At 43.0% G+C, this 19,177-nt stretch overlaps 1 protein-coding gene across 5 annotated transcripts in view; it reads left to right on the forward strand.

The window, feature by feature from the left end:
* Window positions 1–17,134, forward strand: part of NQO2 (N-ribosyldihydronicotinamide:quinone dehydrogenase 2) — a 41,938-nt gene extending 24,804 nt beyond the window's left edge. For 3 of the 5 annotated variants that reach the window (XM_059688447.1, XM_059688445.1, XM_059688444.1), the window contains exons 4-7: window positions 11,160–11,290; window positions 13,573–13,686; window positions 15,203–15,304; window positions 16,879–17,134. In XM_059688447.1, coding sequence (XP_059544430.1) covers window positions 11,160–11,290; window positions 13,573–13,686; window positions 15,203–15,304; window positions 16,879–17,055 — 524 coding nt within the window. In that variant the 3' untranslated portion in view covers window positions 17,056–17,134. The remainder of the gene's footprint in view (window positions 1–11,159; window positions 11,291–13,572; window positions 13,687–15,202; window positions 15,305–16,878) is intronic. The other 2 variants (XM_059688449.1, XM_059688448.1) reach the window with 2 other exon arrangements.
* The last annotated feature ends 2,043 nt before the right edge of the window (window positions 17,135–19,177 follow it).

A 19,177-nucleotide genomic window follows, 5' to 3' on the forward strand; every position in this document is an offset into this window, starting at 1 on the left:
CCTTTGTCACAGAAGATTCTAGCCTAGGACATGACCTGCTGTTAGTTAGAATGTTTTCATTTCAGACCATGCTATGTGGTTATTTTTGGTGTCTGAGTTTATAAGGCCTGCTCTGCAGGCCTTCGCTTAGCTTATCTGGTTAAGTATGTGGCCCCTTTTCATCCACACTACTTTATAGTTTCTCTTTCTTTTCTGTCCATGACTTAGTTTGTTTTCTACCACACGACTTTATTTATTTTGGCAAATTTATTTATTTATTTATTTTTATTGCTTAAAGTATTACAAAGGGTATTACATATGTATCCATTTTATCCCCCCGCCCTAGACAGTCCCCTAGCCTCCCCTATCACCCAGTGTCTTATGTCCATTGGTTATGCTTATATGCATGCATACAACTCCTTTAGTTGATCTCTTACCCCCCTACCTCCTGCCCCCCAACCCCCCCGCCCCGGCCTTTCCGCTGCAGTTTGACAATCTGTTTGAGGCAGCTCTGCCTCTGTATCTATTATTGTTCAAAAGTTTATAATGGTCTCTATTGTCCATGAATGAGTGAGATCATGTGGTATTTTTCCTTTATTGACTGGCTTATTTCACTTAGCATAATGCTCTCCAGTTCCATCCATGACGTTGCAAATGGTAAGAGTTCCTTCCTTTTTACAGCAGCATAGTATTCCATCGTGTAGATGTACCACAGTTTTCTAATCCATTCATCTACTGATGGGCACTTAGGCTGTTTCCAGATCTTAGCTATGGTGAATTGTGCTGCTATGAACATAGGGGTGCATATATCCTTTCTGATTGGTGTTTCTGGTTTCTTGGGATATATTCCTAGAAGTGGGATCACAGGGTCAAATGGGAGTTCCATTTTCAGTTTTTTAAGGAAACTCCATACTGTCTTCCATAGTGGCTGCACCAGTCTGCATTCCCACCAGCAGTGCACAAGTGTTCCTTTTTCTCCACAACCTCTCCAGCACTTGTCGTTTGTTGATTTGTTGATGATAGCCAGTCTGACAGGTGTGAGATGGTACCTCATTGCTGTTTTGATTTGCATCTCTCGGATGATTAGTGACTTTGAGCATGTTTTCATATGTCTCTTGGCTTTCTGAATGTCCTCTTTTGAAAGGTGTCTATTTAGGTCCTTTGCCCATTTTTTGATTGGATTGTTTATCTTCCTTTTGTTAAGTTGTATGAGTTCCCTATAAATTTTGGAGATTAGGCCCTTATCAGATATGTCATTGGCAAATATGTTTTCCCACACAGTGGGTTTTCTCGTTGTTTTGTTGATGGTTTCTTTTGCTGTGCAGAAGCTTTTTATTTTGATGTAGTCCCATTTGTTCATTTTTTCTTTAGTTTCAAGTGCCCTAGGAGCTGTATCAGTGAAGAAATTGCTTCGGCATATGTCTGAAATTTTCTTGCCTTTGGATTCTTCTAGAATTTTTATGGTATCCTGTCGTACATTTAAGTCCTTTATCCATTTTGAGTTTATTTTTGTATATGGTGTAAGTTGGTGGTCTAGTTTCATTTTCTTGCATATATCTGTCCAGTTTTCCCAACACCATTTATTGAAGAGACTATCTTGGCTCCATTGTATGTTCTTGCCTCCTTTGTCAAATATTAATTGAGCATATTGGTTCGGGCCGATTTCTGGGCTCTCTATTCTATTCCATTGATCTATATGCCTATTCTTGTGCCAGTACCAGGCAGTTTTGAGAACAGTGGCTTTGTAATACAACTTGATATCTGGTATTGAGATCCCACCTACTTTGTTCTTTTTCAGGATTGCTGCAGCTATTCGGGGTCTTCTTTTATTCCAGATGAATTTTTGGAAAGTTCGTTCTAGATCTCTGAAGTATGCTGTTGGTATTTTAATGGGAAGTGCGTTGAATTTATAGATTGCTTTGGGTAGTATGGACATTTTAATGATGTTGATTCTACCAATCCATGAACACGGTATGTTCTTCCATCTGTTTATGTCTTCCTCTATGTCTTTTTTCAATGTCCTGTAGTTTTCTGAGTAGAGGTCTTTTACCTCTTTAGTTAAGTTTATTCCTAGGTAGCTTAATTTTTTTGGTGCAATGGTAAACGGGATTGTTTTTATAATCTCTCTTTCTGAAAGTTCACTATTGGTGTATAGAAATGCCTCAGATTTCTTGGGGTTAATTTTGTATCCTGCTACATTGCCAAATTCATGTATTAAGTCTAGTAGCTTTTTGATGGAATCTCTAGGGTTTTGTATGTATAATATCATGTCATCTGCAAATAAGGACAGTTTTACTTCCTCTTTTCCAATTTGGATGCCTTTTATTTCTTCTTCTTGCCGAATTGCAATGGCTAACACTTCCAGAACTATGTTGAACAGGAGTGGTGAGAGGGGGCATCCCTGTCTTGTTCCTGTTCTTAGGGGAAATGGTGTTAGTTTTTGTCCGTTGAGTATGATGTTGGCTGTGGGCCTGTCATATATGGCTTTTATTATGTTGAGGTATGATCCTTCTACTCCCACCTTGCTGAGAGTTTTTATCAAAAATGGGTGTTGAATTTTGTCAAATGCTTTTTCTGCATCAATTGATATGACCATGTGGTTTTTTTCTTTCAATTTGTTTATGTGATGTATCACGTTTATTGATTTGCGGATATTGTACCATCCTTGCATCCCTGGGATAAATCCTACTTGGTCATGGTGTATGATCTTTCTGATGTACTGCTGGATCCGATTTGCTAAGATTTTGTTGAGGATTTTGGCATCTATGTTCATGAGGGATATTGGCCTATAATTCTCTTTCATTGTGTTGTCTTTACCTGGTTTTGGTATTAGGGTGATGCTGGCTTCATAGAATGAGCTTGGAAGTGTTCCTTCCTCTTGAATTTTTTGTAGTAGTCTGAGGAGGATAGGTTTTAGTTCTTCCTTGAATGTTTGGTAAAACTCCCCTGTGAAGCCGTCTGGTCCTGGGCTTTTGTTTGATGGAAGCTTTTTGATGACTGCTTCAATTTCTTCCATAGTTATTGGCCTGTTGAGGTTTTTAGATTCTTCCTGATTGAGTTTTGGAATGCTGTATTTTTCTAGGAATTTGTCCATTTGCTCCAGGTTGTCTAGTTTGTTGGAGTAGAGCTGCCCATAGTATTTTTTAACAATCATTTGTATTTCTGTGGGGTCTGTTGTTATTTCGCCTCTATCGTTTCTGATTTTATTTATTTGGGTCCTCTCTCTCTGCTTCTTGGTGAGTCTGGCTAGAGGTTTATCAATCTTGTTTATCCTTTCAAAGAACCAGCTCTTGGTTTCATTGATTTTCTGTATTGTTTTTTTGGTCTCTATGTCATTTATTTCTGCTCTAATCTTTATTATCTCCTTCCTTCTGCTCACTCTGGGCTTTTCTTGTTGCTCTCTTTCTAATTCTTTGAGTTGTAGAGTTAGATGATTTACTACCATTTTTTCTTGTTTTTTGAGATAGGCCTGTAGAGCTATAAACTTCCCTCTCAGGACTGCTTTCAATGTGTCCCATAGGTTTTGGATTGTTGTGTTTTCATTGTCATTAGTTTCCAGGATGTTTTTAATTTCTTCTTTGATCTCATTGGTAACCCAATCAATATTTAATAGCATGCTATTCAGCTTCCAGGTGTTTGAGTATTTTGGGTTGTTTTTATTGTAGTTTATTTCTAATATTATGCCATCGTGGTCTGCGAAGACGCTTTTTATGATTTCAATATTCTTGAATTTGGGGATACTTTGCTTGTGACCCAGTATGTGGTCTATTTTTGAATATGTCCCATGAGCACCTGAGAAGAACGTATATTCTCTGGCTTTGGGGTGAAGTGTTCTGAAGATGTCTATTAAGTCCATCTGATCTAGTGAGTCATTTAGGATTGCTATATCTTTGCTGGTTGTTTGTCTATAGGACTTATCCAGTGCTGTCAATGGTGTATTAAAGTCCCCTACTATGATTGTATTGTTGTCGATCTCTCCTTTGATATTTTCCAGGAGTTTTTTTATGAATTTGGGTGCTCCTACATTGGGTGCATATATGTTTACCAGGGTTATATCTTCTTGTTGTATTGATCCCTTTAGTATTATGAAGTGGCCTTCCTTATCTCTTGTTAAGGCCTTCACTTTGAGGTCTATTTTGTCCGATATAAGTATTGCTACCCCAGCTTTCTTTTCCTTTCCATTTGCCTGAAAGATATTTTTCCATCCTTTCACTTTCAGTCTGTGTGAGTCCCTTCTAATGAGGTGGGTTTCTTGTAGACAGCAGATGTATGGGTCATGTTTTTTTATCCATTCAGCCACTCGATGTCTTTTGTTTGGAGCATTTAGTCCGTTTACGTTTAAAGTTATTATTGAAAGGTACTTGTTTGTAGCCATTTCTTTTTTTGTGTGGCTGTTTTCTTTCTGAGCTTTTTATTTCTTATTTTTATATCAGTCCCTTTAGCATTCCTTGCAATGCTGGCTTGGTGGTGACAAACTCCCTTAGCCTTTTTTTGTCTGTGAAGCTTCTTATTTCCCCTTCAAGTTTGAATGATAGCCTTGCTGGATAGAGTATTCTTGGATTCAGTCCTTTGCTTTGCATCACTTTGTAAATTTCAGTCCATTCTTTTCTTGCCTGATGTGTTTCTGTTGAGAAGTCATTTGACAATCTAATGGGAGATCCCTTGTATGTAACTTTCCGTCTCTCTCTTGCAGCCTGTAAGATTCTCTCTTTGTCCTGAACATTTGCCATGGTGATTATGATGTGTCTTGGTGTGGGTCTTTTCGGGTTCACCTTGTTTGGGACTCTCTGGGCTTGTGTGACTTTTTTCTTCCCCACCTCAGGAAAGTTTTCTGATATTATTTCTTCGAGTAGGTTTTCTAATCCTTGTTCATCCTTCTGTTGTTCTGGTACTCCTATTATTCGTATGTTGTTTCGTTTCATGTTGTCCCAAAGCTCCCTTAGGCTCTCCTCCTGTCTTTTAATTTTTTTCTCCAATTGCAGTACATTTTGGGTGTGTTTTGCTTCCTTGTCTTCTAATTCACTTATTCGGTCCTCCGCTTCTCCTAGTCTACTGTTGATACTTTCAATGGAGTTTTTCATTGCAGCTATATCACTCTTCATTTCCTCTTGGGTCTTACTTAGGTTGTTGATTTTTTCATCTGTTTCTTCTAGCTTCTTCCATATGTTATCGATTTTTTCATCTGTTTCTTCTAGCTTCTTCCATATGTTATCGATTTTTTCATCTGTTTCTTCTTGCTTCTTGAAGAGGTTGTCGATTTTTTCCTCCATCCGGTTTATGCACTCTAGGATCCTTATTCTGAATTCTTTATCTGTCATGTTGCATGCCTCTGTATTACTTAGCTGCTTTTCTGGAGAGTCCTCCTTCTCTTTCCTTTGGGGGTTTCTTTGTCTACCCATGTTTGATCTCACTGACATATCTAGACGTTGAGTTGTTCAGTGGTTGCTCCCTTGGTGACAGTGACTCCTTGGTCTGTGGTTGCTCTTCGGGCGGTTGCGGTAGCAGCTGCTCTTCAGTTGTCAGCAGCTCCTCTGGTGGGTGCTGTTCACAGCTGTGGTGGCTCTTCTGGCTTGTGGCGCGAGGTTTCACGTACAGCTGCTGTTCCTCAGTAGAGGATGTGGTGCTCAGGAGGTTGCTGTTGCTTGGATCTGCTGCGTTGATTTAAAGGCACAAAATACAACACAACAAGGCACCACGTACCAGGCACTATACACAAATATATTTACGATATTAATAACCCCAATTAAAGGTGACCACCTGAATTAAGAGAATTAGGGGATAAGGAAGAAGGAAGAGAAAAAGATAAAAGAGAGAAAGGAAAAGAAAAGTAGGGACCAAAAAAAGGGAGTGCAAAAATGAAATTGGGAAAAAGGAAGGGGGAAAATAAAAGCGAGAAAAGAAAAGAAAAAAAAAAAAGAGCGAAAAGAGAGAATGAAGTGGAAGAGGGGAAGAGACTTTTTATATGAGGAGAATACTCCTATAGAACAGCCATTAATCCCAACAAATTCCAGCAACAGCTCCCTGGATATGAATGCAAACTAGAAACAACCAATAATATAACGATGAAAATAGAATGGTGAACACTAATCCCAAAATAAAATAAAGAAAAAATAAAATGGCACTTTAAAAAATGGTAAAATGGTAGCAGTAATAATACTGGTTAAAAATAGGAAGGTAGTAATTAAAAGGGTAAAATCAGGTGATGGAAAAAGAAGAAAAAAAAAAAAAGAACAGAAAAAAAAATTAAAAAAAAAAATTGGTTTCTTAGTTAAAAAGTGAAAAAAGAAAAAAAAATTGCAGTAGTGAATGTCCTTCGTTTCTTCTATTCTTCAGTGTGGCTCGTCTTAGACCTTCCAGGTATTCAGGAGAGTGTTGAGATTCCCTGCGATATACTGTTCCTCTGTGTTGTAAACCACAGTCCTTATTTTAAAGCATGCCGCATTTATTTCCCAGACTGCCTTATTTTGTGTTTAGCAAAGAGTCAGTTTGTGGGTCAGCCTCTGGGTGGCAGTGTTCTGGGGTTGGCCTCTGAGGCTATAGGGCCTCTCTGTCCAGTGGAAGTTCACTGCCCAGAGCTGACTGCGTAATAGTTAGTTACCAGCGCTATGTTGTTGCTGGGATTGAAAATCCCCCTATAGGCCAGACCCTGTTAACTCCCAGGGACAGATCAGGTTATCTTAATCCTTGATCTCGTTCAGGGTGGAATCTGGGTGTGGCTGTGCTCCTTGCCTGGGGGCTGGGGGGAGGAGACTCACTCTCAGGAGCGGGTGGCTGCCCCAGTCCTGGCCTCAGGGGTGTCTCAGCACTCAATTCACTACCACCTCTCCCAGCTCCCCCTCTTTCCCCAGTCTCTCCCCAGATTCCACTCCTCAGCACACTCTCCCTCTCTTCAGCACAGGTGAGTGTCTGTATCCGAAATGTCCTATGAACAGGATTCAGTGTAAACAAACAAACAAATGCCGGCCGCGGAAACGGGGAAGGCTTGGTTTCTGTAAGCTTCTTCTCTTACCGGGACTGCATGGTCAGGTCAGCTCTTCAGGCTGCCCCCTTTAGGCTCAGTCCTCCGTGATCACAGAACCCAGCTCTCAATTTCCCTGGCGGCGCCAGGAATCCCGCGGTTCTCCTTTCCCCCGTCAGGGGCTGTGCCTGTCCCAAGGGACGCGGCTGTCTGCCACGCGGTCTCCCTCCGACTCTCTGGGCTCAGAGGTCAGGCAAACTTTCTTGCCCAAATCCCTGGTTTTTTTTTTACCTTTCCAGGGGAGTTCTGCTCTTCCCGGCTGCAAACCCTCTCACCAGCTGAGCAATTTCGCCAATTCGGTGTGAGTGTTACTAGCTTCAGCTTCCATTTGCTCCGGGACACGACCTGGGACACGTCTGCCTATATCGCCGCCATCTTGGTTCTCCTTATTTTGGCAAATTTAATATATGATAGAGTTATGTCACCCTCGTTTCCCTTATTTTCTATTTTTACTTTACTTTTCCATTAAATCTTTTGAATTAGCTTTCTAAATTCACTAAGTAACCAGATGATATTTTAATTCAGATCCCATTAAATTTACAGATGAGCTCTAGCCAGTGTATCTCAGTTGATTGGAGTGTCATACCGTATGCCAGAAGATGGCGGGTTTGATTCCTGATCAGGGCATATACCCAGGTGTGGGTTCAATACCAAGTGGTGGTACGAGCAGGAGGCAACTGATCAATGTTTCACTCTCACATCATTGTTTCTCTCTCTCTCTCCCTTTCTCTAAAAAATCAATTAAATAAGTAGATAAATTTATAGGTGAACTTTTATGATGCCTATTCTTTCTATCTGAGAAAATTGTATACCTTTTCATTTGCTCATGTCTTTTTTACAACCCTCCAAGTCTGATAACAAGTTTTCTTTATAGAGATCTTGCCTGATTCTTATGGACTGGTTTTTGTTTCTCTGTGTAGAGAGGATTAATCTTGGTAAATACCTCTGCATCCACGTGTGTGTGCATCCAACCATTGCTCATTTACTTACTGTCTGTGGTAGTTTTCGGGTGATGCTCTGTGCATTTCCAATATACAATCACATAATCTGTAAATAAGGATCATTTCACCTCTACTTTTCTACTGTTTAATATCTTAAACTTCCTTTTGTTTGTAATTGCATTAATGAGATCTCCATATTTAGTATTTAGTACTGAAGATAATAGCTGACATCCTTGCCTCTCCAGGTCTTTATTTTCTATTAATAAATCAATCAACTATTTTCACAAACTACACTGTACCCAGAGTCAAGTAAGCTTAACTTTCTGGTATGGATCTTTGTAGACCTTATTCTAAATATTAAAAAAAGAGTTTTTATTGATGTATATGATTAGAAAATCTATAGACACAGATATAAACACAGCCATTGTTACTTGCTTTATTCCTCAGAAGTCTTTTTAAAGATTATGTAGCACTCCCTTGTATTGTTATCGGTGGGGAGCTCTCTGTTTCCTCGCCTGTTGCTTGTGGGAGTGGGATTCTCACGATGTCACAAGTAAAGCAATTTTCTGAGGTTTGCATGGGAGAATTTGTGATATTTATTTGCGTGGAATTAAACACCTGAGTTTCCATGGTCCCATCTCCATCCATCCACCAAGGAAAAACTCCAGTCTTGTCTTCAGTGGGGCTAGAATTAAAGCCAGTGTTCAGAGTTTCCACACCATATTTGCACAGTCCAATCAAGCATCAGGCTAGCTTAGCTTGTGTTCCTGGCTGCAGTCCTTTATGTGTGCAGTCCATTGGGTATGGAGGGAACAGGGACAAATGCAAGTAACCAGGAATAAAGCCAGAGGAACCAGAGGGAGAAAATTCCTTTGTTTCAGGATTACATATTCCTAAATTTTCTAAGCTTGCAGTGGCTCCACCCTTCTGGCCGATTATCTTTGTTCCCAGATTAGATTGACAGGCAAGTGCTTTCCCTACATCACAATAACTCACTGTGCATGCGCCCATCTTCCCTTTGGTTCAGTCCCTTCCCCCAGGGATCTGAAGGGAATGGGCCAGTGGTTCCCTGGGGAGTGTGAAATTGCAGCTTCCTGGCGAAGCAGCCCATGCTTCCCCCATAAGATGGACATGCTTTAATGTCTGGCCTTCCCTTTGCTCCCTTCCTATTATTAATAACTAGCTAATGACAATGGTAACAATATGTATTATAACTTAACCATTCCTATGTTGATTTATATTTATGTTGCTTCCAACTTTTATTTCAAGCCATGTGTCAGTCTTTCTTTTATGGCTCTGGATTTACTTCTTGCTTAGAAAGGTCTCTCCACACCCACACTAATAAAAATTATTGCTTTGATATTGTTGAGGAAAACTTTTCCTCTCCCCTTCTAAGTTCTTCTAGCTGGTCTAATAATTAAATTGGCATGAGACAGGTTATCAGAAGAAAAACAAATTAAACTTCTGTTCTTCCCATATACATGAGAGAGACTCAGGAAAAGTGAGTAGCTCTTCAAAATGGCAGAAGCGAGCACCTTAAATACCATCTTTAACTAAAGGCAAAAAAAATGATGTTGGGGATGGGGAGTCAGTTATGAGAGGTTACCAGGAAAGGCACAGTAAACAAGGGTAGGATTGTGCAGACTTAAGTTTGAACCTTCTCCATTGATAACAGTTTCTAGAGATGTAGATGTCTTCCTCTTCCTGGTACAATGAGGGATTTCCCTTACTCACACAAATGTAAGTGCCCTAACACTGCCAATGCAGGAATGTCCATTCCTGTAGAAAACTTTATACACTTATTTGAACCCAAACTGACAACATTGTCAGGAAGCATTCTTGGGTACTCCTGAGAATGGCAGTTCTATAGGGTAGTTACCCTCCTAGGATTCCCTGTCAATGATGAACCTTATGCAAAGGCACTCAATATGTGTTTTTTGAATGACAATGAAATGTAGGTAGATTAAAAGAGGTGGCAAAGAACATTGAAGTTTTAAAATTGTGAATCTATTGAAGCACTGAGGGTCCAGTTCTCCTCTTGGCTCTTCTCCAAGCGACCTGGAGCTTGCTGGCTCATCTCCAGACCCCGAGTGCGCAGTGGTTCAAACCTGCACCTTCATCCTCCCACCTCTGCTGCCACTTAGGGCCCTGGGGCATTGAAGTAGTCTCTGGCCTCTCTTTAGTCTCAGTTTCCCCTTTGGTAGTTGGGATTTATACCCATCTCACCCGGTGTTGTGAAGATAGAGAAGATGGAGTGTGTGGAGCGCTGCCCCTGACAATGAGGATGTGCTCAGTAAAGGGTAACCTGTGGTTAATGCTGATGAATGCCTTCTGATGAGTCATTCTAGTTGACATGAGCCCAATTAAACTGAGAGAACAAGATATCTCATCTTTCATCTTAGTTGCTGTTGGATGGTACTGTAAGTTCTAGCCCTGAAAAACCTCTTCCCACCCACTGCTACCACCTGACTTCCGCCCCACCCCCAGGCTTGCTCTCATACCCCTGCTGCTATAGGAAGCTTTTCTAAATCTAAACCACAGAACTTATTTTTTCTCTTCTTAAACCACATGGCTCCCCATAGCAGGAAAAGCGTAAGCTCCTTAGCAAAACTCACAAGGCCAGAGGCCCATCTGCAGACACATCACAGGCATCCCTACTGGCTTTCCACCCCAGCTCCTCAGATGTGCTGACCTGGTTGTCAGTCAAGTGCCTTGTGTCTTTTGTCCAGAACATACTTCCACTTCCCTCTAGTGTTCCAGGCTGCCTGGTGACTCCTGCTCCATCTTGAAAACCCAGTTCACAAAGCCCATTCCCAGAGATATGTTCGCTAACCCACCCAAACAGAGCTGGTCACTGGCCCTGAGGGCCACCACTGTACTTAGCACACACCCAGAGTTAGACCACATGCATCTTGACTGTATGACATGAAGCTGCTCGGGCTGCAGCGCTGGACTGAGCTAGCTGACCAATTCTGTTTTGTACCGTATGTTAATCATTTGGTTAGTTATTTCACTGCTTCTCCTACTGGACTTTGAGTCCTTGAAGGTAAGGACAGCAGCTTCCTTTCTTTTTATTCCATAGCCTGAATACCTGGTTGGGTCTCGGTGGCGATCTGGTGACTTGCTTTGGGGAGTCCAGGGTAAATGACACCAGTGGGCTTGGCCTGGATGGCCGTGGATGTTGCCCTGAGAGTGAGGACATTTGGCCTCTTCCTCTCCAGGTCCTCTCTCTAATCCCGAGGTCTTCAGTTACGGGGTGGAAGCATATGAAGCCTGCAAGAAGCGGTCTCTTACCAGTGACATAGTCGATGAGCAGAAGAAGGTTCAGGAAGCTGATCTAGTGATATTTCAGGTTTGTTTTCCTCTAATTATTATACTGAATTAGATTCATTCTATGGATAAACTCTTTCCAAATATTGGATTTCATACTTCCAGAAGTGGTGTTGATGTTTTCAGCACATTTGCACACTTATTTATGCCTAGTTGGGTAAGGAGATCCATACAGCTAATATTGCTCATTCAAAATCCTGACCCCCAAGTAAATAGAAGTATTTTGCCTTCAGCCCAATGGTCCAAGAAATGTCATATCATGTTGCTTTCATTTTCCTCTTTTCCCCACCCCAGACAGGCAGGGGCTGGAGGAAAACCAGTGTTATCTACACCAGCAGGTCACATACAGCTCCTGCCTTAAATATCCTGATCATTAAGAGGAAAATCTATTGGTTTCCTGCCTCTCATTGGTTGCCTCACCCGCCCACCATCCCTGTATTCATTCACAAATTGTTCCAGGGCCAGGATTCACTACCTAAAGATCTGGCCCAAGAATTGGCCTAACTCATCAAGGCCACTCCCTGCCACAGCTAGAAGGTTTGCAGTCAAGTTTGTGACCCTAAGCTTGGCAGCAATATTAACACTTACTCTTTGGGAGTCATTGGGGTAATGGAAATACAAGTCAAACTAGAAAAAAAGGGAATTTATTCTTAGGGCCCTGGTCACCTGGGTCTCCTGGAACCCAGGACAGATGGTGGCAAAGGACAGTGGAAACAGAGGCTCTTCTTTCTCTGAGTCTCATCTGCTCTCCACCTGCTGGCTCTGTCCTCCCCTAGCTTCACACCAAGGACAGGAGTCTCTAGATCCAGAGTCTCCAAGATGGAACTGATTGGTCCAGATTGTCTGCTTCCCAACCCTGGTGAGGGCAGGAAGTGGGCAGAGCAAGGCCACCTCTTTCTGGCAGAAAGATGATGCGGCTGTAGCAACTCTGGCCTCAGAACCACAAGCAGCTCTCGTTCTCCTTCCTGACTCCCGGGGTCAGCTGACCACTCATGGAACTGGGTAGCTAAGCAAGCCAAGGCCTGTTCTTTTATAATGGTTTGTTTTGTTTTATTTTGTTTTGTTTAGCTTTATCTTTATTGTTGAGACTATTAAGTTGTTTTCTTAATCCCCCATATCACCTCTCTTCTTCCACCCTCCTTCTCACTTCCTTATACCTTACCAACAGGGTCTGCATTGTTGGATTATTTGTCTCATTCAGCCCCACTCCTACTGTTACCATACACATCTCACTCTTCACTGAGCAGTTACTCTGTTCTGGATCCTCCCTCACCACATTGCTGTGAGCTAGGGACGAGGAGTAGCCCTATTTGCAAATTAGGAACAGGAGGCACAGACAGGTTAAGTAACTTGCCAATATCACACAGAAGTAGGTTGTGAAGCTTGGATCAGTGCAAGTCCCGAGTTTGAGTGAGTTAGAGTGAAAACACATGAAGCACAGTCCTCCTTTCACCTTTAGTAACTGGTTCTTGTCTGTGTCCATCTCTTTGCATTGATGGCATTATTGGACATAGTGTCAGGGCTTCCAGGAGAACATGAAAACTTCGGGGAGATCTTACTGCTGGTGTGTGGGATCTGAGGGTAAGGCTTTAGCTTGTGTTAAACCTGAAGCTTCTCAGAACCTAACTCAGTCTGATTTCCAGATGCCAGCAGCTCCCCCAGGCACACAAAGGGGCAGAATCTATTTCCACACCCTTCCTCATGTCCCTTCCATTGTGTCGGCCACAGGCTGCCGCCACAGATCCGAGTCTAGCAGAGCTTCTGAGCACCTCCACGTCTGCTCGGGGTCCAGCGTAAGGGGGCTGTCGTAGCGGATGCAGCGGCACCTGTGACAGCAGCCAGCACCATTGTCCACTCTGCCCCACCCACTCCACCTTCTCAAACCCACACTGCATGCCTCACACTGAAAGGGAAGAAATGTCCCCAACTTGTGCTGCCCCATGGGTTACACTCACCTGCTCAGTCCCCCTGCAAGTGGGCAGTGGGATTCCTTCAGAGTCACCCAGTGATGGCGAACCTTTTGAGCTCAGCGTGTCAACATTTTGAAAAACCCTAACTTAACTTTGGTGCCATGTCACATATAGAAATTTTTTGATATTTGCAACCATAGTAAAAACAAAGACTTATATTTTTTATATTTATTTTATATATTTAAATGCCATTTAACAAAGAAAAACCAAACAAAAAAATGAGTTTGCATGTTACCTCTGACACGCATGTCATAGGTTCGCCATCACTGAGATAGACTGAACCACGAAGCCTGAGACAACCGCAGCATTTGTTTGTCCTTGGTGTTGTCCCCAGTTCCCGCTGTACTGGTTCAGCGTGCCCGCCATCCTGAAGGGCTGGATGGACAGGGTGCTGTGCCAGGGGTTTGCCTTCGACCTCCCAGGATTCTATGATTCCGGGTTTCTCAAGGTATGTGCTGGGTAAGGATCACTATAGGCTGAGGGAGGGACAGAGTGTATCTCATCGAGTTATATTTCTAGTTTACTTTTTAAAAAACAAATATTGATTGAGCACCAACTATGGGCAAAGAAAGCTCTGTGCGCTGCACGTGGGTGAATAAAAGCATTGTTTCTGAAGCCTCGGAGCTTTGTCTCTAGGGAGGCACAGACACAGCCACAGTGCACTATGTGTATGGCTGTGAGGGCCTGAAGTTTTGCTAGGAGGGTGGTGTTGCTAGAGAAATTAGTGGGCTGGGTGCACACGAGTGGGAGTGGGGTTTTGTGTACTGCTGAAATGGTATTTTCAGAATACCCCCCAGGTGAATGAGATGTGGGAGAAAGCCTTACTAGCATGGGGTTCCATTCCTGGGGTTGTAATGTCTGATGCCACTTAACCCAGTCCTGAAAAGGGGGCCGCTGAGGTTCCAGCAGCTCCAAAAGCAAAGCCAGTGTCCAAAGTGTCTGTTCCATGTTGCAGCTGGGTCCAGTTCAGCATCAGTTAATCAAATTCCATTAGCCTATAGTGTGGGTTCCACATGGCCGTGAGCCACATGGGTGCAAGGGAGGACACTCCCTGCAACAGGAGAGCGGGGAGCCCAGTGCTCCAGACAGAACCAAGAGAGTGTGCACCTTTGTGCACCTGTTTAAATATTCAGGTTTCATGCCCTCGCAGTGGCCCCACTCATTCTGGCCAATTACCTGTTCCCAGGTGTGATCGACAGATAAACATCTTCTCTTTACTGGGCATGCGTCCAAACTGCCTGTGTCCAGTCCCTTCCCACATCAATCAGTGGGGAACAGACTTGGACAGTGTTAAATTAGCAAAGCTTTATAAATGGCATGCCTATATTCTCTAGTCTTCCCTTTACTCCTTTCCTGTTCAATAACAATCAGATTATAACAATGGTCTCAAAGTGGGCTGCGTGGTGCGCAGCCCTGACTTCGAGAGGGCTGGCGGCTCTGCTCCCCTCGCAGTTCATCTCTCAGAGCTTCCCATGGAAGCTGGTCCATACCCAACACGTGGTAGCTATGAATTTCTTATTAAAATGCATGATTATTAAAATTCTAAAAGCTTCAGAAAATAGTGCATATAAAGAAAACACGAAGTCACAAAGATCCGGCTTGGGCCAGAAGTGTGCTAACATTTGCTGAGTGGTGCCATGTGTGGGCATGACCTGGCCTCCTTCAGCCCCCAACCTCCCAGCCCTCCAGGTCTGCACCCGCCTTGCCCACTTCTCACCTGCAGCGCTGAACCCACCTTCTGCCAGAGGTGGGAGATCAGACTACTCCCTCTGATTGCTCCCTCCCTGCCTCCCACTGGGGACAGCTGTCACCTGTAGCTGGCCTTCCTGGAAGTGGGAGTGTTGTATTTGCCCCTCCCCAGATACCCCTCCTGGTCATTACAGAGCTCTGTGCTGGAGTCACAGTGACATTTATTTGTCTCCTTCTCTGGGGTTCACATGACACACGTGCTTTCTCCTCTGCAGGGTAAACTGGCCCTCCTTTCCATAACCACAGGCAGCACGGCCGAGATGTACACGAAAACTGGAGTCAGCGGAGATTTTAAATACTTCTTGTGGCCCCTCCAGGTAGCCATTGCACTGCACCCCACCCCCTCTCCCCACAGCTTCCCCAGGTGCAAAATGAGGTGGGACTGAAGCCTGAAACCCATTCATTTTGACTCCATCTGGATACAGGAAATTATAACATTTTACCCTTTTTAATTTTTTGACTTAGCAGCACTGAAAAGGTTGGCCAATAGGGACAAAACAAATTATAATGACAGGCTACAATATTGTATGGGTGGAAGCTAGGACAAGCCTGGTTAGCTGGAATCTGCTCTGCAGATAACAGGATTGCCCCGGCGGGGGCTGGGACCGGGGGAGGGGGCGGTTGGTGGGGGACTGGGCAGGTACTGAGCCCGCAGAGCTATAGAGTCCTCCACAGGCCTTGCTGCTTGAAGGCAGCATCGCCCTCCAACCCTGGCAAGAGGTGCCCGGGCCTGGCATTCCCAACAGCCTCATGCCCCCCACAGAGGAGGTCCATGGGGCCCGGGCTGTGCCTCCTCCTCAGAGCACCTCACTCAGGTCCCCAGGATTCAGGCCTGACTGTGTGTGCACCCCTGGGCCCAGGGGCCCGGAGGCTGGTGGTTTGCAAAGGGGAAAGCAGTGGGCATGGCAGGTTCAAGCAGGTTGAGGGGAGGAGCAGAGAACTGCCAGGAGACTCCATAACTGAGATGGGAACGTTCTTCCACATTGCTATGAGGGGATGGTTGTCCAGGGAGGAGTGATCACATATTTAAAAGTTGGTGAGCTCACTTTTAAAATGTGACAGTGATGTGTAGGCCTCTTGCCCTCCCACCAACCCTGGTAGGGTAGGCCTGGACAGAGTGTGGGTTTTAAGGGAAGGAGAGGGATATTTCTAGGAAAGAAAATGTGGTCTTCTTTGAAAGGAGATGACACAGGGATTCCACTTAGTGAAGCCCTGAGAAAGAAATGATTATTTACAAGCCTTAATGTCTTTCTTCAGGGCCAACTGGTCTCTCACGTGCCATTGTCCACACAAATTCTTCTTGTTTTAAAAAAATCTTTATATTTTTTCACTTTGTAAAAGTGCATAAAAGAAAAAAGTGAGACTATAAAATACAAAAATACAAAGTCAGTACTCTTAATTTCACCTTAAAAATAATCATTTTTAATAATCTATATTATTATTATTAGGTTTATTATATTTTTTCACCTAAATGGTATACTATAAATGTTGCTTCAAACTTCTTATTGTTTTTATTTAATACATAACTTGAGAAACCTTCCAGAGTGCACATTATAGCTAGAATAATCTCATTCTAGAATAATCTATCATGTAAATGGATACTAATTTGCCTAGTCAGTCAAAACCATAAAGTTCACTGTCTGAGTCAGTAGCAAAGATCAATGAACAGAATAGAATTTGGAACTTCTTGTTGCCCAGAATTCTTCACCTCCCCGGTAATAGCATCCTAAGGTTATAGGGCACTTCGTGGTTCTCAGTTACCCAGTAGCATTCAAGGTTTCCAGTTGTGTTTTTGAAGTTTTATTTTATATCATCTCCCCCTTTAATTATTCACCTGAATGCTGTGTAAGGGTGTGGCTTCCGATCAATTCTTCCTGCTTTGTGGCTGTAGCATGGCACCTTGCACTTCTGTGGGTTTAAAGTGCTCGCCCCCCAGATCAGTTTTGCTCCTGAGACTGCATCAGAAGAGGAAAGAAAGCAGATGGTGGCATCTTGGGCCCAGAGGCTGGAGACCATCTGGCAGGAAGTGCCCATCCCCTGCACGCGCTCTTGGTACTTTGGGCAGTAACATCATGTGAACCACACACTAGGCGATGCAAGCGCATGGGAAGAGAAGATGCTGCTCTAATAAAACTCAGTTACAACAAGTTCACTGGATCTGTTTACTGAGGTGTGCGAATGGGTTTCTTCAGAGGCATATACAGCCAGGTCCAAAATTTCTCTAATCAGCAGGTCCTATTGAATTCTATTCTAATACCATTATTCACCCAGGCTTATTTCCTTTCTGATAGCTATCCCTCTCCCTATATTCATTCTTCAGGGGTAATGTTGTTTTCAGATATTCCTCTTCACATTAAGCTGCACTTGTTAATTTGTGTTTGTTTTATTTCATAACTTGAGTTTCTGTTTTTTTCATAGGAAACTTCAATCTTTCCATAGCTAGCGTTTTAGTGCTGTTTGCACTCATTTCTTTCATTTTTTAAAAAATTGGTATTATGACCATGAGTTTTAATTGAATAGCCATTTAAATTATATTTAAAATCATTGAGTGCTAATTACAACGAAAATTCCCAAATAATAGTCTGATGGCTTCCTATCACAATGCATGTGTTCATGTAACACCACTAATAATTACCCCCACAGAGAACGCCGGGGGAGATGGAGGTGTCTCCACAAAAACATGTTATAGAGATCCAATCTCCTCCTCCTCCTGCTTCTCATCTTCATCATCATCATCACCTCTGAGGTCAAAGCCTCTGCTCGTAGACAGGGCCCTTCCTTGTTGCTAACACCGCTGCAGAGCCCCTCACATGGGACTCAACATGCACCCCTCACTGGATCCTCCTCATCAAACACCACCTTGCTGGCATCCTCATCTTCCAACAGCTGTTCACCTGCATCCTCCTCCTTCTCTTCCTCAGCATTGTCAGACCCTCTGCTTCTGCATTGTCTTCCTCCTCTTCTCCAACTGATGCATCATCAAATACGTTTTCATATTCATCTTCTTCCTTTGCACCTGGATCTTCACACTCAACGCTTTTCTCCTCATTCTGTCAGACCCATTATCCTCAGACTCTAAATTTTCAGGGTCATTTCTCCTAACTTTTCAACACCATTTTCTCCTAATTATTTTTTAGAGCCATCTTTTCCAAAGCAGTCTTCAGATTCTCTTTCCAAGACTTCCTCAGACCTTTTGGGGGCTATCCTCCTCCTGTTCAGCTTCTTTTTCAGGGTCTCCTTCAGGCCTTTGGCAAAGCCTTTCTTGTCACCTTTTTTTTTTTTAATCCTCACCCGAGGATATGTCTTTTTTATTTATTTTTTGAGAGAGAGAGAGAGAGAGAGAGAGAGAGAGAGAGAGAAATATCAATGTGAGAGAAAACATCATTGTTTACCTTCCATATGTGCCTGACCAGGAACCAAACTTGTAATCAAGGTATATGCCCTGAGTGGGAATCAAATCCACAACTTTTTGGTGCATGGGATGATGCTCCAACCAATGAGGAGCCTAGCCAGGCTCCTCATTATCTTTTTATTTCTTTTTAAATATATTTTTACTTATTTCAGAAGGAAAGGAGAGGGAGAGAGAGAAACATCAATGATGAGACAGAATCATTGATTGGCTGCCTCCTGCATGCCCCATACTGGGGATCAAGCCCACAACCCGGGCATGTGCCCTTGACTAGAATTGAACCCCAGACCCTTTAGTCCGCAGGCTGATGCTCTGTCCACTGAGCCAAATCAGCTAGGGCTTGTCATCTTTTTTTGAGGCTCATCTTTTTAGGATCTCTTTTCTGACTCTTTGCAGACTTTAGGAATTGCCTCCCTCAGAGTCTCCTTTGGGGCCATGCTCTCTAGCATCATTTTCAGAAGCATCTTCTTCAAAATCACCCCATCTTTTTTTCAAATATCTTTTCATATATAGTTTATTTTTAAGGGATTTAATCTAGTACTTATTCCATACTCAGATAATTGTCTATAATTAGAATGCAACTCATAACCCATTAAATAATTTGCCAATAATCCTCCTATATAATAAAGAAACATGTAAATTAACCATCCCTCCCACTACGCTCACCAGCCAATCAGAGTAAGTATGCAAGTTAACCCAACAAAGATGGGGGAGGCTGGAGCTGGAATACTTGCGTCATAGCCATGGCTACCATGCAAGCATCCTGGCTCTGGCCGCTCCA

The sequence above is a fragment of the Myotis daubentonii genome, chromosome 3 (genome assembly GCF_963259705.1).
Source record: "Myotis daubentonii chromosome 3, mMyoDau2.1, whole genome shotgun sequence".
NCBI lineage: Eukaryota > Metazoa > Chordata > Mammalia > Chiroptera > Vespertilionidae > Myotis > Myotis daubentonii.